This window comes from Tachypleus tridentatus, chromosome 4 (genome assembly GCF_004210375.1).
Source record: "Tachypleus tridentatus isolate NWPU-2018 chromosome 4, ASM421037v1, whole genome shotgun sequence".
In the NCBI taxonomy this organism is placed as follows: Eukaryota; Metazoa; Arthropoda; class Merostomata; order Xiphosura; family Limulidae; genus Tachypleus; species Tachypleus tridentatus.
In genome coordinates, this window is record NC_134828.1 from 97,657,402 (window position 1) to 97,683,848 (window position 26,447).

The following is a 26,447-nucleotide window of genomic DNA, read 5'->3' on the forward strand; positions in this document are numbered from 1 at the left end:
GAAAGGTATCTGTACGAGTCATCTTTAATTTTTTTTGGCGGCCCGGCATGGCCTAGCGCGTAAGGCGTGCGACTCGTAATCCGAGGGTCGCGGGTTCGCGCCCGCGTCGCGCTAAACATGCTCGCCCTCCCAGCCGTGGGGGTGTATAATGTGACGGTCAATCCCACTATTCGTTGGTAAAAGAGTAGCCCAAGAGTTGGCGGTGGGTGGTGATGACTAGCTGCCTTCCCTCTAGTCTTACACTGCTAAATTAGGGACGGCTAGCACAGATAGCCCTCGAGTAGCTTTGTGCGAAATTTCCAAACAAACAAACAAAACTTTAATTTTTAAATGATTGAGTAAAATAGTAAACAGCTAGTAAAGAGTATTCACCATGAGCTCATTAGCTACTCTAATTAAATAGAGATTTGACTGCTACTCTTAAACTCCATCATGGTTCCAAATTGTAGATTGTTCTTTTTGTGGTAACAATACATTATGTACAAACCCCAGAATTCACAGTCTAGCACTTTAATGTGCTCAGCCTTAATCCTACAGATGGTAAACTGTTCAATATGACGCTTTCCTGGTAAGACCATCCACCACAAACAGAAATCAACATTGATACTTGTAATTATACAAGCTTGTAAAGTGCACCAGATGTCAGATGATGTTTGAGTTAAATAATATCTTCAACTGCAGTTGGGATTCAAAACTCTACAACTGTATCATAAGGACAATAAAAACTATGAAATAACATTCAATAACCAATCTGAAACTTTCCACTTCACATGTAAAGAAGAAACATTGGTTCACTGGTGCATAAAACACAAGCTGTGGAAAATAACTAACTCAATATATGAAGTCCTCTTGTAAGAATCATTTCACTTCACTCTGTAAACGGTAAAATAAAATTTCTGATAAACAATGGTTTAGGAAAACAAAGATGTGACAATATTCTACACTCATCCTATTCAATTTGAATAACAAACTGAGGATAAACTTTAATGTAGAAATCAACATAGAAATATTCTTCCAATGCTTGAGAACAAACTGCAGACTACATAAACTGGATACAACTGAACAAAATATTTTCAATCATCTGTTAGGAGTTTCCAATCAAATTCAACCTAGACTATTGTTACAACAAATGATAGATGAATCCAAGTTTAAGTAAAGTTTATAATAAAGTGGCTTCTCACTATGAAAGCAGGGAAGTTTATTTTTTCTTAAGGATAACCTAAGTAAATTCCATTAGTTTTTTAATACTTATAGCAAGTTTTCTGAAAACAATAGCATTTAATAATTAGTACTATCATTTAAGTCTTATAAGAATCTCATCAGGTTTACAATCTTGTAATATATATATTCACAGATGCGTCTTACACATTTAGTGTTATTCTAAATGACAAGCGAAATGTGATTAAAAAAGTGATTTAAAAATGAAATTTCTAAGCTAAAAAATGAAAATAATATAATCTGTCAAGAAAATTTTAAAATATACAATAATTTTGTATGCCAAAGACTTATCCTCTATAATATACTCTCTATCATTTCAGAATAACAATTTTAATTCAAAATATATTCACCTAACTCTAAATACTGCTTTTTACACTAAGTTTTCATGTATTCTCAAAAATAAAAATATCAAAAATACTACGTATATGAATTTTAACTTGATGCAATCTTAATTCACTTTACAGCTACCTGAAATAATTCTATTACAATAACCCTTCTATGATTGTTAACGTAATATAGAAATATCGCAAGTCACCCATAATACTGATATAATCCACAATAATGCAGATTTATTTCTCATTACAAACCTAATGTATACTATAAATTTTAAGGTAAATCTTCCAAGTTTATTAAATTATTAGTAACACCTAGAACTAATTATGGTAATTATGACTGTACTGTGGCTATTTTATATTTCCATAACTTTAATTTCCTCGTAGAACTTGTAATTTACTCAGAAAATGATCCTTTAACCCTTAAACAGCAACCATCATCAATTAATGCTGCTACCTACAACATTCCAACTGTTTATGAGTTAATATAAACGTCAACATAAAAAGCGTAAGCTTTATCCAGCCATAAATTCAAAACTAGAGATACAAATGGCATGAATACTACATTGAAAAACTCACAAAACATACATACTGTATTTTATGAACATCAGCAATAACTTGATTAAATAATGTTCAGAACTTGGTTGAACCTTAGTTAAAATATTATAGAATGACAGCACATTAAAAATGCAGGTAAAATTTGTTTGTATGTCAAGATTTCAGGTTTATTTTTTTATTGTACACAAAGAAACAATATTTATTTAAATTCAGAAATTATCTGTAATAAGTTCACAGCTAGAAAAATTTTTAATTAATCCAAAGGTAAATTGCCATGGAGATTTTCATGCAATTTTTTTTTAAAAACAACACATGAGCTACACCAAACACAATGTTAAGAAGAAAGTTATTTTTTAAGCCTTTAAACTTTTACACACAATAAAGTGGAAATAATAAATGGATAAAAAAAGAAATACAGAAGATCACCAACAATCTCTAAAACAATAAACTGAATGAATCGTTTAAAACCTAGCCTCTGGCAGTACCAAAATGAAAAACATTTCTATTATTGTGTTAGTTACTGGTATGAAATATGTGTTTATCTCCCAAATAGAGTAACTGAAGAACTTTAAAATAAAACTAACTTTTTAAATTAACCAATACAGTTACAATAATTATGTTCTCACAAGTATCAAATATTTGGATTATTGTAAAATCATCAATTTAGAAAAGTAAAGTAAGAGATCTCAACCTATGGTGAAAATTTAAATGTTAAGATACTGGTCAGGTTTATAAGATAAAACCATTTTTCAACTTTAAAGCTTTTTTCTGGATCTATCTAGCTGGCTTGTTAAACACATAGCAATATTATAAATAAATGGAAATATAGTTAAATTAAGATGGAGTACAACTTCAAAAAAAAAAAAAAAACTTCTATTTACGAATATTATTGTGTTATGGAGAGTGTGTAGGCTGTATCACAAAATCCATCAACCTTTTATTTTAACTCTGCTGACCTGTGACATCTGTAAAAACCTTAATGTTTTAGATGTATTCCACAGCTCGTGAAAACTTCCATATTTTTCTTCACGACAGAAAACAATATTTTTGTGTTCATTCTTTATATATACATGTTGCAACAGAATTTTCATATTCTGAATGATTGAACATGAAGTACAATTTTTATGCAGATTATTATAGAATATTTTGATCTACCTTAATAAAGGTGTCTTGTTAAGAAATCTTTTCTCATATAATACTATCATAATGAAAGGTTTATTTTCCTTAACAAAACATAAGTATAATTCTACACATTATCACATTACAATTTCTTTACACAAAAAAAAGTGAAAATATTCAAAGAATGGTTTCTGTCTCTTCATAAATCACCTAGATTTACAAATTTCCATTAGTTTATAAGGGTTAGAGCCACTAACAAATATCAATTCCTCTTTTCCTTCTTGTGTTCTACCTGAAATAAAAATATATTCTGTTAATCTTCATTTTCAATAAATGTAAACATAATCATGAGTCAAAAATACTAAAACATCTTTTATAACAAATGAACCATTAGAAACCAAAAATAGCAATGTTCACTGACAAAAAAAAACATCCTTGTATAATAACTGTAGTGATCTTCCTTAGTTATCTAAATTTATACCAATAAAACTTCACACTGCATCAATTTACATACAGCTAAATTATCTATTACAGTAAAATAAGCAGGGAGAAAACAGAAACAGTAAAATATGGAAAACAAAGAATTTGTAATGCAATAGGTGATTTACAACTTTAAGAAATATACAATTCATAAATAATTAAACTGTGAAACCTTTCATCACATAAACATGCAAAAATTTTCATGATCTATGTGTAATGAAAAAGCTTTATTAATACCACACTATATACAGGATACAGTAACACCCATTAGAAAATAATGCTTCATATTTAAAAACATGGAAGCATGGTTTCTCAACATGAAGTAAATTATCAATACTTTATCAAAGCAAGCTACTAACGTAAACCAGAGCTAAAAATTAACCAAGTTATACTCGGTAATCTAGAAATTTACATGTTACACATGTAATCTGAAGAAATATGTCTTCCTTTGCTTAATCTCTGTTGACAAAGTAACCATTTCTTACCACATGATGTTTGTGGTTTTCATGACCATCTTCATAACTTGTTTTTGCCCAAATATAAATATTTCAAGCAGATTGGATGAGTTGATGATGTAAGAATATGTCAAACAACTGGTAAACATGTCATTACCTTGAATAAAATCATCATTTTGGGAAATTTGACTGTAGTATTAGGTAATAAAGCTCCGTTCAACTTGAAAATTCTTGGAATATAAGTATTCTACTGTAGAATGTTTATAAACCAATTCATTAAGAAGACAAATACACAAGCAGTCATATATGTAAATAATTTCTTTATTAAAGGTTTTAAGCAAAATACATACATCCCAAAATAATAGTCCTTTATATATTCCAAAGTTATACAACATGAATTTTTGAGAAATTAAAACTCACCTTCTTCTGTTTGTATCCACAAACGGTCAATAAAGTAATCAAGACAACTCTCAATTTCTTTACGACTGTAATTTTCTACACAGATTGGTATAAATGGTTCAAATAGATCAAATCCCTGTAATAAAAGCACTTTATTCAACAAAGCATTATGTGCTATACAGTTAAATGTTCATAACAATGATTTTTTCCTGTAAATAATTATTCAAACACAATTCAATTTAAAGTATATTCATGTAATTTTATTTTTGCTTACAAAAATATAAAATATTTCTTTTACTAGACAACAATCTGAAGAGCTAATTAAGTAATACTACACAATTATCATCAGTACTTGAAAAACAGAAAAAAACAATCCAGTAAGTTATCTTGCATTTTTGTCCTTTTGTTAAAACTGGAGTTTAAAGTGAGACAAGCCCACTTTTCAAAGTCTTAAATTCCAAAGAATTTGAAAGAGTAAAATGAAAACTCACCTCCTGACCCAACAAATACTTAGGCATGTATGAATCCCTGTAACCTACTGGTGAAGCTATTTCATCAACAGTTACTACAACTGCACCATGATTCTGCATTAAAATAACCAAAATTCATGACTAATTCTCTCATAATTCACATTTCTGAAAAGTTACTTAACTTCTCACTCAAAATTATACATATGTGCAAATAATACAAAAAATACAGGATTAACTTCATTAATAAAATTAAGAACATTTGTATTGTTTACACAAAATACCATAAAAACTACAAAACTTGTTCTACTCAATTTTACTGTTGAAAATACTTTGATTCCAAAGTATTAACACTGTTATACAACAATAATGGTACAAACTTTTAATTAAAATCTTTTTTCATGCTATACCTCCAACTTTTCTCCATGTGTAAGTATCGAAAGAAAATACTTAAAGCTAATTGAAAAAAACTTATTAGTTTGTCTTCTTTTCTTTCTTAATACTGATTCTTATGGTTATAGGTTGACTCACAATGAATTGTCCTAAATACACATATCACAAGGCTAGTATAATACAATGAAACAAATTACAATGACTTAACTGTGTGAAGCATGTATTGAGTGTGCTACTATTAGAACTATATCATTCTTTGTTACTTTTTCCTTAATCTGATTTCCATGATCACACGCTACTGCCTAACACTGCAAGTTCAGTTACAACAACCTTGAATGAAAGGTATAAAATCAATCTTAGACCACCCACAATTCTCGATAAACTTCCACAGGCACCATGACAAGTGTTCATCTGTTTCCAAAACCCCATTTAATTTTATAAGAAAAACAAAAGTGGATTGCAGCCATGTCAAAAGGACTTAAAAGAAATCTGGTAAAATAGTAATTGCTGTAATTCAGTTACTTCATAAAAATGCCACTGAATACAAGTTGTGATTTGAAACTTATGAAATTTTGGATTATAAGTTATTTTGATAACTTTCATTCCTTGTTTATTATCTTGTTAGTGACATGAGGAGATAAGTCAAACAACCAAAAGAATAGGAAGAGAATCAAAAACGAGATTGCACAGCATCTTGTAGTGAACATCACCAGGTCAAACTGATGTACTGCAAAATAATGAAGAGATAGCTTGATTTCCATGAATGTAAAGGACAATTATATTCACAGATACAACTGGCATAAAAGGAAAGAGGTGATCACTCTGTCTGAGATCTGATGGCCAAGGGAGGGAGGGAAGGAAACAGAAGTGCTGGATGCATAAGAAAAGCTCTCACTGAGAGTATCAGCAATGTTCTGTACATCAGCAACTACCTGGCCATTGTAAGGAAAGACACACAGAGGATGATAGGAATCAATCAAGACTTTAATGTCATCCAGACTAGAACAAAAACTTGGACAGTTCCACTGGATCAAAGTGGCCATTTTTATTTAGGTGAAGATGAACTGGGTGGATAACCTTTCAGTTTATGACCATGCCATTTTTCTTTATTAGAAGGAGCCCCATGGTTCCTGCTCTGGATTGAGTGGGCAGTTCTCTATCAGTAAACATAGATTCTAGTGACTGAAGGCATGTTCAAATAACCATTTGCATCTCAGAGCCAAAGAAGAAGAAGATGAGCCCAAGCAAACACCAAAAGTTGGGGCTGAAGGAAGTGGACCAGAAGGAATGATGGGGGCAGAAACAGGAGTTCATGCTCACTTACTTACTCACTTATCCAGGGAGGGCAACAGACTCTTTATATGGTTTGAGAATGATCTGTGAGAAACACAAAAAGATCTGTCTGCACTCCTACTGCAGAAGTGGAACATAATGCAGCAGCATATGTCTGAGATGTAGCTGAAAAGAATAACTTCTGAGCCTTGGAGTAAGAAATATTATGGACAGCACACAAACGTTATTCTTTTTTCTCCTCTACCAACGTCAGGGCACGATTAGATGTAAGAGGGGGTGTGAACCACCACAACTGGCACAGTGAGGGTCCATTTGACACTCATAGCCATTATGGTCTTTGTCACCACAACAAGCACATGTCAAAGAACTATGACAAAATTCCTTCAAATGTCTGAATCACTGACACTGGAAACATCTGAGAAGGTTAGAAATGTATGGCTGTACCTTACAGTTCAGACAACCTATCTTAATAGAGACAAGTGGATGTGGCAATGTAAACATCAAAATTAAACATTTGTTACCAACATAATCCAGTTTTCACAAGCAGATATACAGCTCACAGCAAAAATGCTTCGACTGGAGAAACCGGCAAGGATCTCCAAACTGGGGATGTTCTTCAAATCACTAGTCAGGAGGAATTCAAAGTAGCATGGGAAGTAACCTCAATGGATATATTCCCAATGGTCTTCTATCTCAAGAGCAGTTCACTATGGGAAGGTGTAGATTTTTCCACCAATATGTCTCCAAAGCACAACTTCTTGGCCAATTTGGGTGAGCCAGCAAGTCCCCCTAATCCCTTTTGAATGAAATAGGGAGACATTTGCCAAGGATTTGTCAGACAAAGAATGAGAACTAAAAATTGGGGACTCACTAAAATACCAAACAAGGTTGGTTGGTTGGTTGATTTAGTGTTTTATGGCACAAAGCAGCTAGGCTATATGTGCCAAACATCTGGTAAAAAGGTAAAAATAAATTAAATGTAGTAAAATACATAAAAGGAAATGAAGGTAAAACAAAACAGCATTGAAAAACAGAAAAAGCATAAAACCAATGTTGACACTTAGTCTACAATGTTAAGAGAGAGAGAGAGAGCAGGGTAATAGAAGTTGTAAAGGACTTTCTGTAGCATAATGGTAATGATCATAACCCGACAGGAAGACTAACAGATAAGTTAAAGAATCACTGTCAGTTACCTGAAGTTGGTCTTTCTGGTCCTGGTTCTGGGTTATATGTCATTATGGCCAGTACCAAAAGGTAAAGTAATAAAAGTGTTAAAAGATATGCAGCAAAATTGTAATAACAACTCACCAGGACGACTAATGGATAGTTCAAACAGATAGTTCAAACAGCAGCATTAGTCACCTGAAGTTGGCCTTTCCAGTCCTGGTGTCGAGTTATTTAATGTTCTGTATTTAAAGTTAATTTTCCAACTTCAAATTGAACTAGAGAGATTGAGACTCTTAAAAGGAAACCACAATTAAAACGATGTAATGAATAAATATCAAACACTTAAATGAGATTAAAAAGATTAATGGCCATTAAAAAACTAAACACTTTATCAAAGTGGACAGTGTCACCATCACCAATAACACTGTCCAATGTTACAGACAAACCTTGGGACAGAACATGTTTAAAATAGTGCCGTCGTTGAGAGTCGCAACGATGGCAAGAAAATAAAATGTGGCTTACAGTGATTTGAGTGTTACACAAGCTACACACTGGTGCAACAGTTCCAGATAAAAGAAAACGATGAGTTAAAAACTGTGATCAATACGTAGTCTAATTAGAACAACTTCCTCCTTCCAAACCTTATGGAAGCTAGATGGCCAAAGCCCAATATAGGGTTTTATTTGGAAAAAGCTTGTTGTCGTGTTGCTCACTCCAAGTGGACTGCCAGCTGGCATGGAGCCGAGCCTTGAATACAGGACCATAGTCCATGTAGAGAATAGGCACAGTGGTGATAGTGCCAGAGCAGATAAATTTAGCTGCCATGTCTGCAAGCTCGTTCCCACGAATACCAACGTGGCCTGGTATCCAGAAAAACTGGATAGAAATAGATGTTAAAGAGTAATGGACCAGTCGGTTTTGAATATCAGTGAGAACATGGTGTGAGTCAACGTGAAGAGATTCCAGGGCCAGTAGAGAACTAAGCGAGTTAGTATAAATACTGCAGTTGGAATAGTGCTGAGCTTCAATATGATCCAGGGCAAGAGATATGGTGTACAGTTCAGCAGTGAAAACATGAGCTGTAGAGGGGAATCTACACGCAACCACCGAACCGCAACAAACCATGGCAGAGCCCACAGAGTTACCTGATTTGGAACCATCCGTATAAATTGGAATGGAAAGATTGTTGGAAAGATGTTCAGTAAATAAAAGACAGTACTTCTAATCCGGAGTATCTGCCTTCCTCAGATGACTTAAAGAAAGGTCACATTTTGGGACTGTAATAAGCCATGGTGGGATGGGCTGACCAGTGGATTATGCAATGTTATCCAAGGAGCCCACAGGACAGATCCGTATAAATGGGAATGGAAAGATTGTTCCAATTCATCCATCTGGAGTATCTGCAAATGACTTAAAGAAAGGTCACTGGATAAGCCATGGTGGGATGGGCTGACCGGTGGATTATGCAATGTTATCCAGGACAGCCAATTGCGTCTGGAAAGGAGCAATGGCAGATTGTCTGTTCTGAAAAAGTATGGCCCACTGAGGAAGGAAAACACATCCCCAGGTGGGATGCTTTGGTAAGGAATGAAGTTTCGAAGAATATAGTGAAGGCAGTTGAAAACGGCAAAGGTGCAGAGAAGGTTCATGAGATTCTACGTATAAGCTTTGAACTAGGGAGGTGCAGAAAGACCCAGTGCAGATTTGAAGTCCTTGATGAGGAATGGTGTCCAGCATCTTTAAGGCCAAGGGTCTGGCAGAGCCATAGACCATTGACCATAGTCAAGTTTCGATCGAATAAGAGCACGATATATCTTTAACATAGAACATCGATCTGCACCCCAACAGGTGGTAGAGAGGACACGGAGGATGTTCAGTGCTCTTGTGCATTGGAGCTATAGCTGCTTTAAGTGTAGTATAAAGGTCAGCTTTCGGTCAAAGAGAAGCCCCAGAACTTGGTCTCAGGGACCACTGGCAGCGAAACTTCACTAATATGGAGTTCAGGAACAGGGTGAATACCCATTGGTGGCAAAAGTGCATGCAAACAGTTTTAGAGAGAGAGAGAAATTAAAGCCGTTCGCTGTGGTCCACTTCAGTACACGATTGAGGGCAGTTTGTAGTTGCCGCTCAATATATTTCATGTCTGACAACTGACACGAGATGTGAAAGTCGTCAACATACAGCCCGTTTGCAACAGTGAGATGGAGTTGTTCAGTGATGGCATCTTTATACTGAAAAGTGTGACACTCAAAACACAGCCCTGAGGGACCCCAAGTTCCTGTAGAAAAGAACAGGAAAGTGTTGAACCCACACGAACTTGGAATCTCCTGTCCATTAAAAAATTTTTAATAAACATATGTAAATGGCCACGTAACCCATATATATGGAGGTCTCGCAAAATGCCATACCTCCAAGTTGTGTCATAAGCCTTCTCAATGTCAAAGAATATTGATACAAGATGTTGTCATTTGAGAATGGCTTCTCTGATTGATGTTTCAAGTCGAATTAGGTGGTCTGTGATGGAGTGCTGTCATCGGAACCCACACTGGGTGGACAAAAGGAGGTTGTTTGATTTAAGGAACCAAACAAGACAAGCATTAACCATCCTCTCTAAGGTCTTACAGAGACAGCTTGTCAAAGCAATTGGACGGTAGTTTGAAGGAATCTTGGGATCTTTCCCAGGCTTAGAGAAAGGTAAGATAATAGCCTGGTGCCAGGCATTAGAAAAAACATTCTCCTGCCAGATCCAGTTAAAAACAATTAGAAAAACATCAAGAGAAGCAGGAGAAACATAGCACAGCATGTCATAATGTACATCATCAGGTATAACAGATGTACTGCCAGACCAATAAAGGGCCATTTTCAGTTCCACCAGTATAAAGGGACAATTATAGTCAAAGAGACAGTCAGTTCACAATGGCACGATCAAGTTCTGCGAGAGCAATGAAAGTGGACCAATCTGCCTGATCCAGCTTCCACTGGGGCACACGGGTAGGGTGGCATCGACCATGGCCAGTTTCTCTCAAAAGTATAAGAAAATGATCACTGCCTAGTGGACTATTCTCAACCCTCCATGAAAAATGGGAGAATAATGAAGGGGAGGAAACTGAGAGATCAATAGCAGTAAAGGACTGACTAGGTGCATGGAAATAAGTGGAAGAACCAGTATTGAAAAGAGAAAGATTGTGATCAGAGAGCATATGCTCTACAGAGCGACCCCTCCTATCAATAACAGCACTTCCCCAGAGGGGATGATGTCCATTAAAGTCTCCCAGGATTAGAAATGGAGATGGCAACTGTTCAACAAGAGCATCAAGGTCTGATTGATCATATGTCTCTCCAGGGGACAGGTAGAGAGAACAAACAGTGATGGTATGACCCAAGGAAACACGGATGGCTACAGCCTCCAAAGGTGTGTTTAGTGACAAAGACAGGGTAAGCACATGCTGATCAACCAACAGTGCCACCTCTCCATGTACTCGACCATCACACAGCCTGTCATTTCTGTAGAGAGAAAACTGCCAAAAGGTGACTATATCGGCAGGTTTCAGAAACGTTTCTTGTAAGGAAAGACATACAGGATGGTAGGCAATCAGTATTTTGATCTCATCCAGATTAGAACGTAAACCTCAACAGTTCCATTGTATCAAGGTGGCCATTTTTAGTGATGGGTAGGCGAAGTGGCTGGAGAACCCTTCTGTTTACGACCACATCTTTTTTCCTTACTGTCCTTATTCAGAGGAAGTCTATCGACCTCCATGGATCCTGCCCTGAGTCGATTGGGCAGGTCTTTGCTGTTGGAAGGGGATTTCAGAGACTGAGGATGCAAACAAATGATTGTTTTGCATCTTGAGGTGGGAGAAAAAAGATGTATCTGAAGAATTGCCTGTATTTGAAACCAAAGGATGTGGATCTTGGGGTTTGTTGGAATGTATAAGAGGAACAGAGATGGGTGTAGAAGTTGATTCATCAACCTTTTAACCCATGGAGGTCCAAAGGCTTTTCATTTGTTTTGAAAACTATTCTCTTGGAGGCACAGAGTAAACTGTCTGCACTCCCACTGTAGTTGTGGAACGAAGAGCAGCAGCATATGTCCAAGATGAAGTGGCGGACAGCAATTTCCGAGCCTCAGGATAACTAATGTTATGAGTCATTTTCAAATGCTGCACCTCTTTTTCCTCCAACCATTTTGGGCAAGAACAAAAGTAGGAAGGGTGAGAACTTGACACAATGTGGGTCCATGTCACACTCATAGGCATCATGGTCCTTGCCACTACAACGAGCACATGTCAGAGAACCACGACATGACGACTTTGAATGGCCGAACCTCTGACATTGGAAACATCAGAGAGGGTTTGGAATGTACAGCCATATCCTGCAATTTAGATAACCTGCCTTGATGGTGGTAGGTGCACGTGGTGATGTAAATGTCAAAACGAGGATATTTGTCAGCAGTGTAACCCCATCTTTGCGAGTGGAGATGCGCCTCACTGCTGAAACCCCTTGAGTGGAGAAACCAGCAAGAATATCTGACTTGGGGATGTTCTTCAAATCCCTCTCAACAGTAAATCCTCATGATGAATTTAAGGTAGCATGGGGGGTAACCTCAACAGGTACATCCTCAATTGCCTTTGAATTCATGAAGAGTTCACTGTGTTGGGATGTGAATGTTTCAACCAATATGTCTCCAGATCAAAGCTTCATTACTGACTTTGGAGAGCCAGCAAGTCCCTCTAGTCCCTTCTGAATAAAAAGGGGGACATTTGCCCAAAAGGTTTTTCTGAAAGAGAAAGTAATATAAAAAAATGAGGTATGCGTGTTACAGATGTTGAAGATTGCTGCTCAAAGTCTTCAAGACGTGGTCGTTTACCTATTGACTGTTTTTTCACTATTTTGTTTAAATTTTTCATAGGGGATCCATAGGAAAAAAGGAAAATTTCGGCACCCACTGACCCCACCCACCATGGAGCCCTACGAGGGGACGCACTACAATATCATGCAATGACATTGCAGCAATGCCAGGGTTTCGTGAGCACTATACCCAAACAGCAGCATCAGACACAATGTCCACAACACCTGTTGAGAACTTCCAACACTGGTACTTGGTTGACTCTAGCCCAAATGGACCAGCCGATTGACCCAAGGGGGGCCCACCCAAAGACCACCCGTCTACAGGATTTCAAGGCCAAAGTGGTGTGTTAGGGTTGAACCTTTCAACCACAAGCATCCTCCCCTCCCCTACATGGGTCGCCACAGACGGCAAACACGTGGGTGGAAGTTTAGATCCCAGAGGAGGTAACTAGAAAGAACAGAACCTTCTCTGGGAGGTCCCATCACCACGTACAGGTGTCCACACTGAGGGGACCAAACAAGGGCATTGCAGCAATGACAGGGTTTCATGAGCACTATACTCAAGTACCAGCATCAGCCACAATGTCTACAACACCTGTTAAAAATACCCAACATTGGTACTTAGATAACACTAGTCCAACTGAACCAGACGACTGACCATAAGATGGCCATCCACCTCCAGAAATTTAAAGCCAAAGTGGTGTGTTGGAGTGCCCCTTACCCTACTCAACCACAAGGATTCTGTCCTACCTTTCAGGGGTTGACACGCACAGAAAAAATATGGGTAGATGTTTGGATCCAGAGGAGGTAAACTGAAAGCACAGAACTTTTTCTGATGGGAGGTTCTCTCTCACCCCATATGAGAATCCACCTCAAGGGGGCATCACTTTGGAAATGAAGACTTTGTTCCAGACCAGTTTTGGATGTAGTTTTGTGGGTCTGTTGCAATTCTTGCACTTTCACAGTGTAAAAAATTTTCGTTTTTGAAATGTTGTCGTTTTGATTGATACTGTTAAACAATCTTGATCTTTAGAACACGTATATTTTCAACCATAATTCTATTCCAAACAGCAGTATACTGTCAAATGGTCAGAAATTCACTGTGTACCATATATACTGGTGCTTTGTATGTCCTTTATGGTGCCATATTTCCCAGCTATAGTGACAAATTACTACATTAACATCTGCAGATTGTTTTATTGTGTTATCAACTCTTTGTATGTAGCTCAAGTAACATTATTGCAGAATTCTTCGATAAACTGCAAAAAAGAATCTATATGGTACAACTAAAGTATATACACATCATAAACCATATAACCATACCTACTGTTCCAACAAGCACACATTAATAAATATCTATATCATAAAGTAGCACATTATTTTTTAACATTCTGTTTTGAATTTACTAACTGATTAAAAGTATTATTTTATTACATGTAATAGCTTTCACAGTAAAGAAGATCATATTTTACAACAGTAAAAGTTTTAACAGCAAATAATGTTCCTTTAAATTCTATCATTTTTTTTACTATTTAAATTTCTGCACTCTAGAATAATTGTACCAATGATTGAAAAATTATACCATTTGTAAAAAGAATCTTCCTTATTGTGAAAGCTGTAACTTGTAATAAAATAATTAACATTATTACATAAATTCACTTAACTATGATGTTATATGTTACTGTATAAAACTACATCAAACTTTTAGAAAAAATTTAAATAACACTATAGCTAGTATTTATAATTAAAGCACAGATAACGTTAACCAACTCACCCAGTCATTTTTCAACAGTTTCTTAAATGCTCTAATTAAGGTTATATCATCAGCTGGGACCTTCAAAGAAAATAAAAAAAATAAGATAACTTATTTTTGCACATGAAAGAGAAGAAAAACTATGAACAAGATTTATTAATTTATATATTTTGCATACAAAACATTGACAACAAATACAGGATGTTCAGAAAGTCACTGTGCACTTATATATTTATTAACAGACATGTTTCAATATTGAATACAGGAAGTAAATATGAATGACAATTATAAACAATGTTGAAAGTGACTCCCGTTGGCATCAATACAGGCTTGGATCCTTCTTATTTTGTTTCTAAACACAGCTATCAGTTGCTGGCTTGAAATAGACTGAATGAATACTGATCACAAAACTGCACAGTGACTTTCTGAACACCCTGTACATTTGTAATAATAAATATTGCACAAAAATGTCCAAAGTTAATGTTTTTAGTATTATTTACTCAATAATTAAGATATTAATATAAAATTAATAAATTTAAAGTTGTCTAAAATATATCTCAGAAGTCAGTTTCTTTATATTTTAATGAAACAGAGAGAAATATTTTACAGTAAGCTAAAACAAAACAAAATAAGCATAATTTTCCTCATGTTTTATAATAAGTTCAGTCTAATAATATGATTAAAAAGTTTTACTCTAAAAAACCTAAAGGGTTTTAACTATATATACATAAATGTTTAGCTTTTGCTTTCATTTTTTTAAATTTCCTATATAATTATATAATGTGAGTTTTTAAAACATGAAGACCTTCAAGAATCAATTTCAGCAACTCCAAAACATAGAAGTTCTCAGGAGTTGCAAACAAACAAAATACTGACAGGTATTTTGGTTTAAATACCTCTGTTCCCCTTGCTTGGAATCTAATCTGTACAAAAATGGTATTTCATCAAGGTGTATTGGTGTAAGCACATTAAGTGATAGTATACAAAATTTACTTTGTTTCCCAAGACTGAATGATCACCTGTTTATTAGATATGTAAATTCCAATTGCTATAAACATTTTAGAAAAGTTTTCACAAAATACTATGTACCATTATTGAAATGTAATACCACTGACAGGATTATAATAAATCACTCAGAATTTTGCAAACATCTAATAGGCATAAGCTCTGTTATGTCATGACATAAATCTATCTTTGAAATATCAGATAACTCTCATACAAATTTCAAAAATCGTTTTCAATTTCAATTTTGTGTTTTGAGAAAAGTTAACAAACAAAGCTCTTGTATCACTTTTACAGACATAAATTTGTAGCAGAGGTCCTGACTTTAATTTCAAAGGAAGTCCTTGTTTTATTTGCAATGGAGGTCCAAACTTTAATTTCAATGCAGGCACCTGCTTTAGTTTTAACCAGTCTTATTTCAGTTGCAATGGAGAACCCTTCATTATTTGCAATAGAGTTTCCTACTTTAGTTTCAACAAGGTTTCTTCTTCAGCTGTAATGTAGTACACTACTTTACTTTTGAAAAAGATAACTGCTTTAGTTTCAACCAAGGTCCCTACTTTAGTTACAATGATGGTTCCTTTTTTTAGCTGCAATGGAAGTCCCTATTTTAGTTGTAATGCTTCTGTACTGAAACAGAAAAAACTTTGTGCCAAGATGTTTTGCAATTCAAATCTCATGGAAAAGCCAATTTTAGGTGATATTTATACATATAAATTGTAATACTTCAACTGAATTTGAAGTCCTATTTACTACATAGCTATGGTAGTAAAAAACCATGGAGATGGTCATAAACAACACAATTGGACATGCAAACTGTTACTATAGATCATGAACAACCCACTGCAAAAGTACTATTTTAACACAAAAACTACTTTAACTTTAAAAGTACATATTAGTTAATACACAATTTATTCTGTATAGGTTGAAAAAGCTATGGAGTAAACTTACGAGTTCTTTGTTTGCTCTTTTAATATTGGTTGGCCTGAAGAAGCTGTTGACTCCATCTACAGCCACAAAAGTAGTAAACCTGTGAATCACATTTTGAATAATATGGTAATTTACCTCAGATATGTGCTAAACAAAGATATTACAGTACAGCTAATCAAGTTTAAAAAAAAAAGACAGTTTTTATCTAGTTTTAGTTCATAAAAATTTTAAAAATCTATAATTCCATTCACTGCTTAAGCATAGGATGTAAGCAATTTTGTAGATGTATCATTATTCACTGACCGATAAACAACTTTTGAAGCCGTCTCATTCAGACAAACTTAATGGTTACATCTCACAAACACCTTTTATGAAACCTTACATATCTACATTTGCAATAATCATTTTTTTTCTTTCTTGTCAATGGTTGTAGTGATATTAAATGAGCACCAACCTAATAATAATGTCAAACATTTCCTGAAAGTGCCCCAGAAGTACATCTCAAGAATTTCTTGATGTAAGGTGATTTGGAAAATGAGAAAGCCTCTTGTGAATATCCAAATGTACATACCAATTAGAAATATGTAACTGTTTAGTAATGTTAAGTGCTGAGCTCTTTTCAGAACATGAATACTAAATATTCGGTCAGAGATACAAAACATGTCTAATTTGGGTTCTTAAACATTCTTTCTTACTTTTTATTCAACACTGAATAAAAATTGGGTGGGTGTAACCTTCTCCTTCTCTTTACAGAAGAAACATTGTGGCATTTAGACAACTTGTTAACTATAGACAGTTAACAGTTGTCTGTTACCTCCTCAGAACACACATCACACATTTGTCTTTTGCAAAAGAAATACAAATGAACTGTAATAATGCAAGGAAAGTGACCCACAAATGTTTTAACAATGTATAAACAAACAACCTAAATTTATTTGTAACTTATGAAAAGGGAAAGCTCAAGTGGAATATACGGCTGAAGCATCTTGTGAAGTATGTCACCATATGTTATATAATATTGGACTGTTTTGGTTTTTTTTCATTTTGAAAAGATTTGTTTTGAATTTCACACAAAGCTACTTGAGGGCTATCTGAACTAGCCATACCTCATTTAGTAGTGTAAGACTAGAGGGAAGGTGGTTAGTCATCACCACCCACTGCAACTCTTGGGCTACTCTTTTACCAATGAATAGTGGGATTGCTCGTCACATTATAACACCCCCATGGCTGAAAGGGTGGGCATGTTTGGTGTGAGAGGGATTTGAACCCTCAATCCTTGGATTACAAGTCAAGTACCTTAACCACCTGGCCATGTCGGGCCATCATTTTAAAGAGCTCTAACAAAAATATTGCAGAATTATATGATACAACATGAGTATCAAAATATACAAGATAGAATATACAGAATTAGATAAAAAAAACAATATAGTGAAGTAAATACCAACCATGTTACAGACAATTAAGTAGATGTAAGGGTTTTTTTAATTGTTTAGTTTTATTTATTATTTCATACAAGTTACAAAATAATTTATCTCATGAAAATATAAACATATAATTGTTTTTGGAAAACAATGGTTTGTAGGGGAAATATTTAGTTTTCTAATTTGAAGGTGACAACCTAGGTCTACCACACTATATAGCTATTTTATTAACTCCTCCATGTACAGTTACGATGGAAAGTGTTCGTATCCCTGCATCGTGAGTAGTTTTTTCCTCATAACTTAAAAAGTATAAAGATAAGGATAATGAAAGTACAGTGTATTATAAATATTATACTAACACACATCTACATAAATTTTTATGTAAATTGAACGACAAATAAACTGTTTATAAACAAATAAACAAGCATAGGAGGAGCAGAAAGTGTTCGTGCATCTATTTTAATGGTCAGTTGGGTAGCTTTTCAGGTGAATTACTTGGCGCAATCTCTCCATGATCATTTGACAGTAAGTGTTTCGGATGACGCTAATGAGCCCTGGTCTTCAATTCATGCCAAACATTTTCAATTGGGTTGAAATCGGGTGACTGCGATGGCCACTCCAGAACACTTATATGGTTCCTCTGCGACCAGGATTGCACATATTTCGATGTGTACTTAGGGTCATTGTTGTGCTGGAAGATCCAACAATGCCCAAGCAGCAAGTTCTGAGCATCATTCTTGATATACGTGCCTAATATATCAACGTACTCTTCTTTTTTCATGATTCCGTTGACACAGTGAAGGCTGCCTACACCAGAAGAGCTGATGAAACCCCATAGCATGATCGAGCTGCCTCCATGTTTAACTGTAAGGACGATGTTTTTTGGAAGATTTTGTTCCCCCTTCTTATGGAACATATAGCGAAGCATATATCATATTAAAAGCTCGATTTTAGTCTCATCTGACCAAAGAATACTCTTCCAATAGGTAAAGGGTTTATCTACATGCTTTCTTGCATACCTCAATCGTGCTTATAAATGAACAGGCTTTAAATATGGAGTTCTACAAGGACAGCATGCTTTGAACCCAGAAGAACATAACATGTTCGTTACTGTAGAGGTGCTTACTTCAACCCCAGATTCCCTTACCATACCAGTTTCTGTATGTCATTATGTGTTAAATGAGGGTTCCTACTAACTTCTCTGAGAACCTTCCTCTTGGTTCTCTTTGTAATTTTGGTAGGGCATGTGGAGAGAAGTTAGCAGTTGATCCTGTAAGCTTAAACTTGGCAATTATGCTTTGAACAGTAGATTTCAGCACATTAAGTTGTGTAGCAATACCGAGAAGAGACACACGAGACTTGTATTTTACAATAATTTGGTTTTGTAAATCATTGGATAGTTGTTTCCTGTTCGCCATGATGACCAAGCAGATAATAACAGAGACGGCGCTAAATTGCCAAAAGTAAATTTTTGCTGGCCAAATTCCAATAATTATGAACCCAGTGTCTAGTTCTGGAATGATATAATGTAGTTTATTCACCAAACTAAACAAAATTTTTACGGGAATATCAGTTTTTTCACATGTTCTGAAATGTACAAACACTTTCTGCTCCTCCTATTTTTGGTTATTTGTTTATAAACAGTTTATTTGTCGTTTAATTTACATAAAAATTTATGTAGATATGTGTTAGTACAATAAATATAACATATCATATGTCTATTAGCCTGATCATGATACTTTTTTAAGTTATGAGCAAAAACTACTCAGGACTCAGGGTACAAACACTTTCTGTCGTAACTGTAAAGTTAACTTGGCTTAACATTCATTTATGTTCAGTAATTAAAAAAAATTATCAGAAGCACTTATAATTATGGTGAATTAAGTTCAGCATTTTGAACAACAGAAGTTAGTAAAAATAAAAATTTTGAAAGGTGTAAAGTTGTAAGTATAAGTACAATAGATGATCTCACCTTGGTACTTTTTAGATTTGTCAAACAAAAAGAGTTCATTAACACTTAAACAAGAGCACAATTCTTCAATTTCACAACAAACAATGAAAGTATAAAATAAGTGTTTCATGAAGTTTCAATACTTTCTCAGTTAGAAATCCTTTTAAGCACAGATTTATTGTTTTTACAAAAAAAGGGAAATCACTGAGGAATACACTAACATTCCTTTCTGAGTATACTCTCTCAGTTCCTTCAGTATGACAGCTACACAGTCAGAAGCATGCTTCATCCTGCTAATCCCCTATAACAAAATCAAGGTAGTAATTAGATGTGCAGTTTAACAAATGATTAAATTACAAAAAAAAAGCAATGCTGAATGAAGACAGGATGACAAGAGTTCAAAACTGCTGTATAATATCAAGGTAATAAATGCAAGAAGTTTATTTCAAACCTCCTTACCCAGGATTTTCATTCCAAGTTATTATTATTCATCACATATTTTACTTCTCACTAGAAGACTTTCCTGTCTACTCACTGGATCAAGTCAGAACACTAACCCCTCTATGTCACTATTGATTTACTCATTTTAGAATATTCATGCCAGCCCACAAAAAGGGGGATCTTTATACATTCATTGCTAACTTTTAACTGATAGCTTGTGGTAAAGAAGCTAACTAAAAGTGACCACTATCAAGTCCTAGGCTACACTTTTGACTAAATGGTGGGAATTGATTGACATTCTAACACACCCATGGCCCCAAAATTAAAGACCTGTTTGTGACAAGAGGTCACAAACTATGAATTCTCCTATTTAGTGTATGATTATGCCAACTGCTCGACAATAAATGTTTTGAACATATGGGAAGAATGAATTATATATATATATATCTATTCTACTGAATATGTTGGTAAAAGATGTATACTGCTTTAATACTGTTAGGCCAATGGTTTCCAAACTGTGCATTGCAGCAATTTGCTAAGGGGATTATGAAAGTTTCCACAAGTGATAAGTAATTAAGAAAGTAAAATATATCTTCAAAAAATATTGCACGTGGCAGAAAAAATGTCATACTAATTTAGGTAAATAGGTTAGGTTGTCATGAGTGAACAAAGTTTGAAAATCGCTTTGTTAGACAGCAAATATGTATGAGTGCATATGTTGCAGTGGTTAATACTTTCAGCATGGGCTTAGTCCCTGAGACTGACCTCATAACCCTTTTGTGCTTGTTACAGTGTTCATGTTATTACTTTTAAATTAAGTGTATGTTTGTAAGATTTGGCAGATTATCAGTAAATATTACAAGGCTTTTCTATGCCAAAATCAGATTTTAAACTAAGTATTAAGGTCTATCAAACGAAGTTTTTCTCATGCCTTTTGTTATTTTTGCATGTTGCCTATCCAACTTGCAAAGTAATTTTCATTTTAAGATTAAAAATACTTTCTTATGCATCAGAAAATTTCAAATCTCACATGTAAAATCCTTATGTAATTATCAAATGTTTCTTAAGAAAAAATTTCATATTTTATTCTTTTGTTTGTTGTTTTTAGAATTTTGCACAAAGCTACACAAGGGATATCTGCACTAGCTATCCCTAATTTAGCAGTGGAAGGCAGTTAGTTGTCACCAACCACTGCCAACTCTTGGACTGCTCTTTTACCAATAAATAGTGGGATTGCCCATAACATTATAACACCCCCATGGCTGAAAAATGGCAAACATATTTGGTGTGACAGAGGATTCAAACCTGCAACACTCGGATTACAAGTTGAGCACCCTAACCATCCAGCCATGCTGGGCCATTATAACTTTTCTTTTCAGTAATGACTTTGTGTACAGGTTTGGTCGATTTGACAGATCTCAACATCACCATAAAAATGAGGAATATAAATTATGTCTCTTTGTTCTAGAATGACTGCAGATTATAACATGAAATGAAACTTTTTGACATATAGCTTAAATCATATATTATACATCAATATATATATATATATATATATATCATTTGTATTATATTGATCTTTCAACCATGCCTGGCTAATAATACAGAAGTTACAATGAGGTTGTGCTCATGCACTTGTTATCATATCAAGTAATATAAAACTCCCACCGTTAATCTTTATAAAGTAACCTGTCTTAGCTGTATTTTAGTGGACTCGTATTTGATAAAATACAGTCATATTTCAATTATTATAACTGTATGTGTATGTAGATTATTACTATTTATAAAAAAAAAGTTCTTAAATTTACTTTTCTTAAAACGTAGAATAATAAATAAAGAAATAAAGCAAACAATTATCTTTTCTAATTACAATCTTTGTACATAATTGCTACTTGGCATAGTTTGCTAAGCCTTCAGAAATTTTGCATGTGAAGGATGTGAAACAAATTTTTTTTATGTTTTACATATACATTTGAATAACCAAAAATATCATAAATTACTTCATCAATACTGCAGAATTCATTTATTATTTATCAAGTTTAAAAACTAAATTGTATTTTTATCTACAAAAAAATGAAATCTCAAACAGGGTAAAGACTCAACTTGCCAGAACAAAGGTTTGTTTCTAAAGAAAGAGAGGACACCACTAGATTTGAAAATGACTAATAAGATAATTAAGCTGAGCTTTTGATTGGTTATTTACATATCACACACAGAAGTAAGTGTATATAAAAGAAATTTTTCAAAAATGGAAAGAGAAAAGGAGGAGGAGATACAATATTTGATTCACTAAATTTAGTAACAGCACAGCAAATAGAAAAGGTAAATGGTTTTATTTTACATTTTAGCTTGTCAGTATTGGTAATTTGAGTTCCTAATTAGTATGTAACTATCAACTTTGTATTTTGACATCAAAAACATCTAATTTAAACTAGTGCTGCATTCAACATACCACGTGAAACACAAAAATCAATGTTTATTACACATTTTTTTAAATTATAAAATTACACTTAATATGAAAATATGAATTATATTCTGTAGCTTGATATCAAATTCAAGGAGATAAATTCATAAAATAGTACTTCAATAAAATTCTTAATGCAAGTCAGCAAACATGATTACACAGCCTTTGATATGTGACCCATCACAACAGGGTTAAAACAAAATTCAATTTTAACCCAACAATGGTCAAATTTATTGAAATTGGGCAGCAGTATAACTACAGACAATGACATTTAAGACGTGAAAGCACAGCAAACTGCTGTATTATCATCTTAGCCAATAGGGTGGTAATGCAGCAAAACAGAGTGAAAATGACCCATAATATGTTCAGGTATGATCCGGTTATTCATACATTTCTAAGTGAACCTCATGTCAAACACTCATCATGAAAATTACATCCACGCTATTACAACACCTCCAAATGTATTATCAGAAGAATACAAGTGTCTCACAAGTTCTTCCCATTACATGTAATTAATATTTTGTTATTAAATATAAAGTTCAAATTGGACATGACAGACCAAATCAGTTGTTTCTAGCCATTAAATGTCCAAAGTCTGCACTCTGACCATCAATGAAATCATGCTTTCCCATTTGCATTTAATTACCAACTACAGCAAGTTTATTTTTTTATATCATTTATGCAGCATGTTTGGAGATAACTGGATTATAGATAATGTTGAGGATTTAGTTTTTCTGTTGTTCAACACAGTCATATAACGGGCTGTCTGGGCTATGCCACGACAGAGATCAAACCTTGAATTTTAGTGATTTAAGGCCCCAAGCTTTCCCCCTGAACCACCAGTTAAGCACTATTGAGGGAAAGAATCAACTGGAACACAGTCTGATATTTCAATATTTCTCTTTAGAAACATGGCCAATCATCTTTTTGACTTGTTCCACCATGAGCAAATTACAATCTCTCTTGTTGTAGGTGTATTATTCTTTGACTTCTACTTTTAATAGACTATAATTACAGATACCTTTGAACAGATGGAGAAAGAAGTGGTCTTTGATGCTGACAGTCCTGCCATATCTTATCACTTTTTCTGTATACTCATTTTCATGCAGTCTAATCAGCACATGACTATGGGTCTGTATTTACAGAGTTCAAAGAATTATCTATCACATTCTGTAATCAACTTACTTTGCACATTGCAAATGAAGTAAATAAAACATTCTAAAATATGTGGACGAGTCAAAATAAAGTGGCCAGACAGTATAATATGGAGTTGAAGTTTTGAGTAATTAGAAATTGAGGCTTATAACTGCTGTCTCTAGAGATTTCATTTGTACATCTGAGTAATACCTTATTATAAAAATATCTTTTACTAGAGAAACAATTATGAGCATCTACTACTGTTATTTGTAAAATACTAATAAAAGTTCCCAATTACATATGTTGAGAAATAGAAATACGGTCCATTTCTTATTCATAAAATTATCTTAAAGTTTAGTTAATCTTTAAATATTTAGTGGAAACCTGAAGCACAGTTGGAAACATAAAAAAATCCCATCACCTCAATAACATGCAGAACTTGAAGCAAAGTGAATTTGTTTTGCAACATAAAGCTGTAACTTAAACACTTTTTCCAGGTAATGCTAGTAAAATAGATTACTTGACACTTGAATAACTAGTTTGGAAATATAAGAGTAAAACATAAACAACAATAATGATACTGTATTGTGCTTTTAGATAAAAGAGAATTAATTTACAGTTTTAACTATTTTATACAAAGCAATCATTCGATATAACAGAACAGAAAAATGAATATAAAATAATTTTGAACAACTAAATTTCTACTATATTAGAAAGCTGTAATATATTTCTTTATAATTGGTCTTGAAAATAGCATATAATAATTAAATATGTACTAGCACCTTCATGGGGAAAAAAAAAAAAACATATGCATCTGTAATGTGTCTGTAGAAAGAAATCTTAAGCAAATACACGAAAGTGAGTTCAGTATGACTAAATTTTGCTTTAAAATATTTGTAATAAAACTTGAATTTTGAAATACATGTCTATAAATGTTTTCTTGTGATATATTTCACATTCAACTTGTACATTATCATTACTTCTTGAAATGTCCAAAAATGAAAGTTTATGATCCTGCTGATGTTCCAACATGAGCTTCAATATACTGTGTCTACTGTTCAAATAATTAAGGAACTGGGAAGCTTGATCATAGTTCATGAAGATAGTAAAGATGTCTTCACAAATAAATATATCTGTTTCATTGCAGGTATCAAGTAACAAGACATGATGTATTGCATAAATGTTATAAAATTGAAGAATCAATGTGTAAAAATTATTTTCAGTTTTTTGGAACTGACAGAACACTTTATAATTATTCAAATAAGCAAAGTGTTAATACACCATGTATGACTGAAATCCTCTTGCCATCAGTCTACCCTCCATGTGTAAATATTCTTTAGTCATTAAGAATAATGAATCATTAATCAAGTCCTCAGGTTGCATTTGAAATATCTTATGTGATTTTACTATTTTCTTTCATATAATACTTGTTACATGCTCTTACCAATAATTTTCATTACGTATTTAAATACATTTGTGAGTAAAACTTCATATCTCACATGATCTACAATACTCAATAGTGGTTCTCCTTCTTCAGTACCTTCTCGTTTGCTCCAGGTGTAATGTTTCTGAGCCCTTAGCTGAAATAAAGTATAAAATATTGGTTTGGTAGAACTAAACTATACAAATTTAAACAAAATGCTGCAAAAAATATTTCTATCTTATAAGAATCAATAACTGTTTACAGTACAGAATTTCCAGTGGTTTTTGTTACTAAATATATTCTGAATCAATTATCTCTTTAAAGTTAATTACTTGTATTTACATATATCTGGAATATAAATAACAGTATTTTTCAGTCTTTCTTACACAAACATGTTTGCACAGTTTAAAATGTTATGGCTGAAAAGTGTGGTGTTACTATTGATTTTACACATAAACCTACATCTGTTTGAATCTGAATCATTAAAACATATAACCAAACAAAAAATTTTGTGCATTACTAAATATTAAACTATAGCTGATAATTATTTGTGCATGAAAACAAGCAACAAGATCACAACATAATATAATGCTGGAGTTAAAAAATGTGTAAACTGGCACCATAATGAAACATGATAATTAAATTAAAATAATATAACTGAAAATTAACTTTAAGCAGAAAGAAAAGAATCTGAATGCTTGTTGTTCACACCTCATAACAGATAATTCACATAAATCACTAACTATGCTGAATACAGTAAAATCTGATTTTTTGATTAGAAGAGAAACAACTAATCTACAAAACTAAATAATAACTAGTCACAGTGGTGATTGGTGTACAGTAATGAGCATTGGGCACTATGGAAATGGACAGAGATTTAAAACAAAATTCTAATTTACCTAATAAAATAAAGTACAAGTTAAGCAACAGTGGTAGAATTTAGTATTGTAATGGATACTCATTTAGTAGTCAGTATCCAGTACATTCAGCTATTTTACGAGACATTCAGTTAAGTTTTTTTAAAATAGTGTACTGTTTTCTTGTTAATAAGAAAACTTTTGTTTGCTTTTTTTTTACTTTTGTCGATTGGAAGTCCAGCACCCTAACCACCTTGCCATGCTGGACTAGTAAGAAAACAAAAACTGTTTTGTGTTTTTTCAATCCTTTAAAACTATAGTTATATCAGAATATCA

At 33.8% G+C, this 26,447-nt stretch overlaps 1 protein-coding gene across 1 annotated transcript in view; it reads right to left on the reverse strand.

Moving 5' to 3' along the window:
• Positions 1 to 3,304: 3,304 nt before the first annotated feature.
• Positions 3,305 to 26,447, reverse strand: part of mRpS29 (mitochondrial ribosomal protein S29) — a 36,184-nt gene continuing 13,041 nt past the window's right edge. Inside the window, exons 7-13 of the mRNA XM_076500065.1 lie at positions 25,331 to 25,411; positions 20,011 to 20,090; positions 16,439 to 16,517; positions 14,507 to 14,566; positions 5,053 to 5,145; positions 4,583 to 4,697; positions 3,305 to 3,519 (exon numbers count right to left, since the gene is read on the reverse strand). Coding sequence (XP_076356180.1) covers positions 3,434 to 3,519; positions 4,583 to 4,697; positions 5,053 to 5,145; positions 14,507 to 14,566; positions 16,439 to 16,517; positions 20,011 to 20,090; positions 25,331 to 25,411 — 594 coding nt within the window. The 3' untranslated portion in view covers positions 3,305 to 3,433. The remainder of the gene's footprint in view (positions 3,520 to 4,582; positions 4,698 to 5,052; positions 5,146 to 14,506; positions 14,567 to 16,438; positions 16,518 to 20,010; positions 20,091 to 25,330; positions 25,412 to 26,447) is intronic.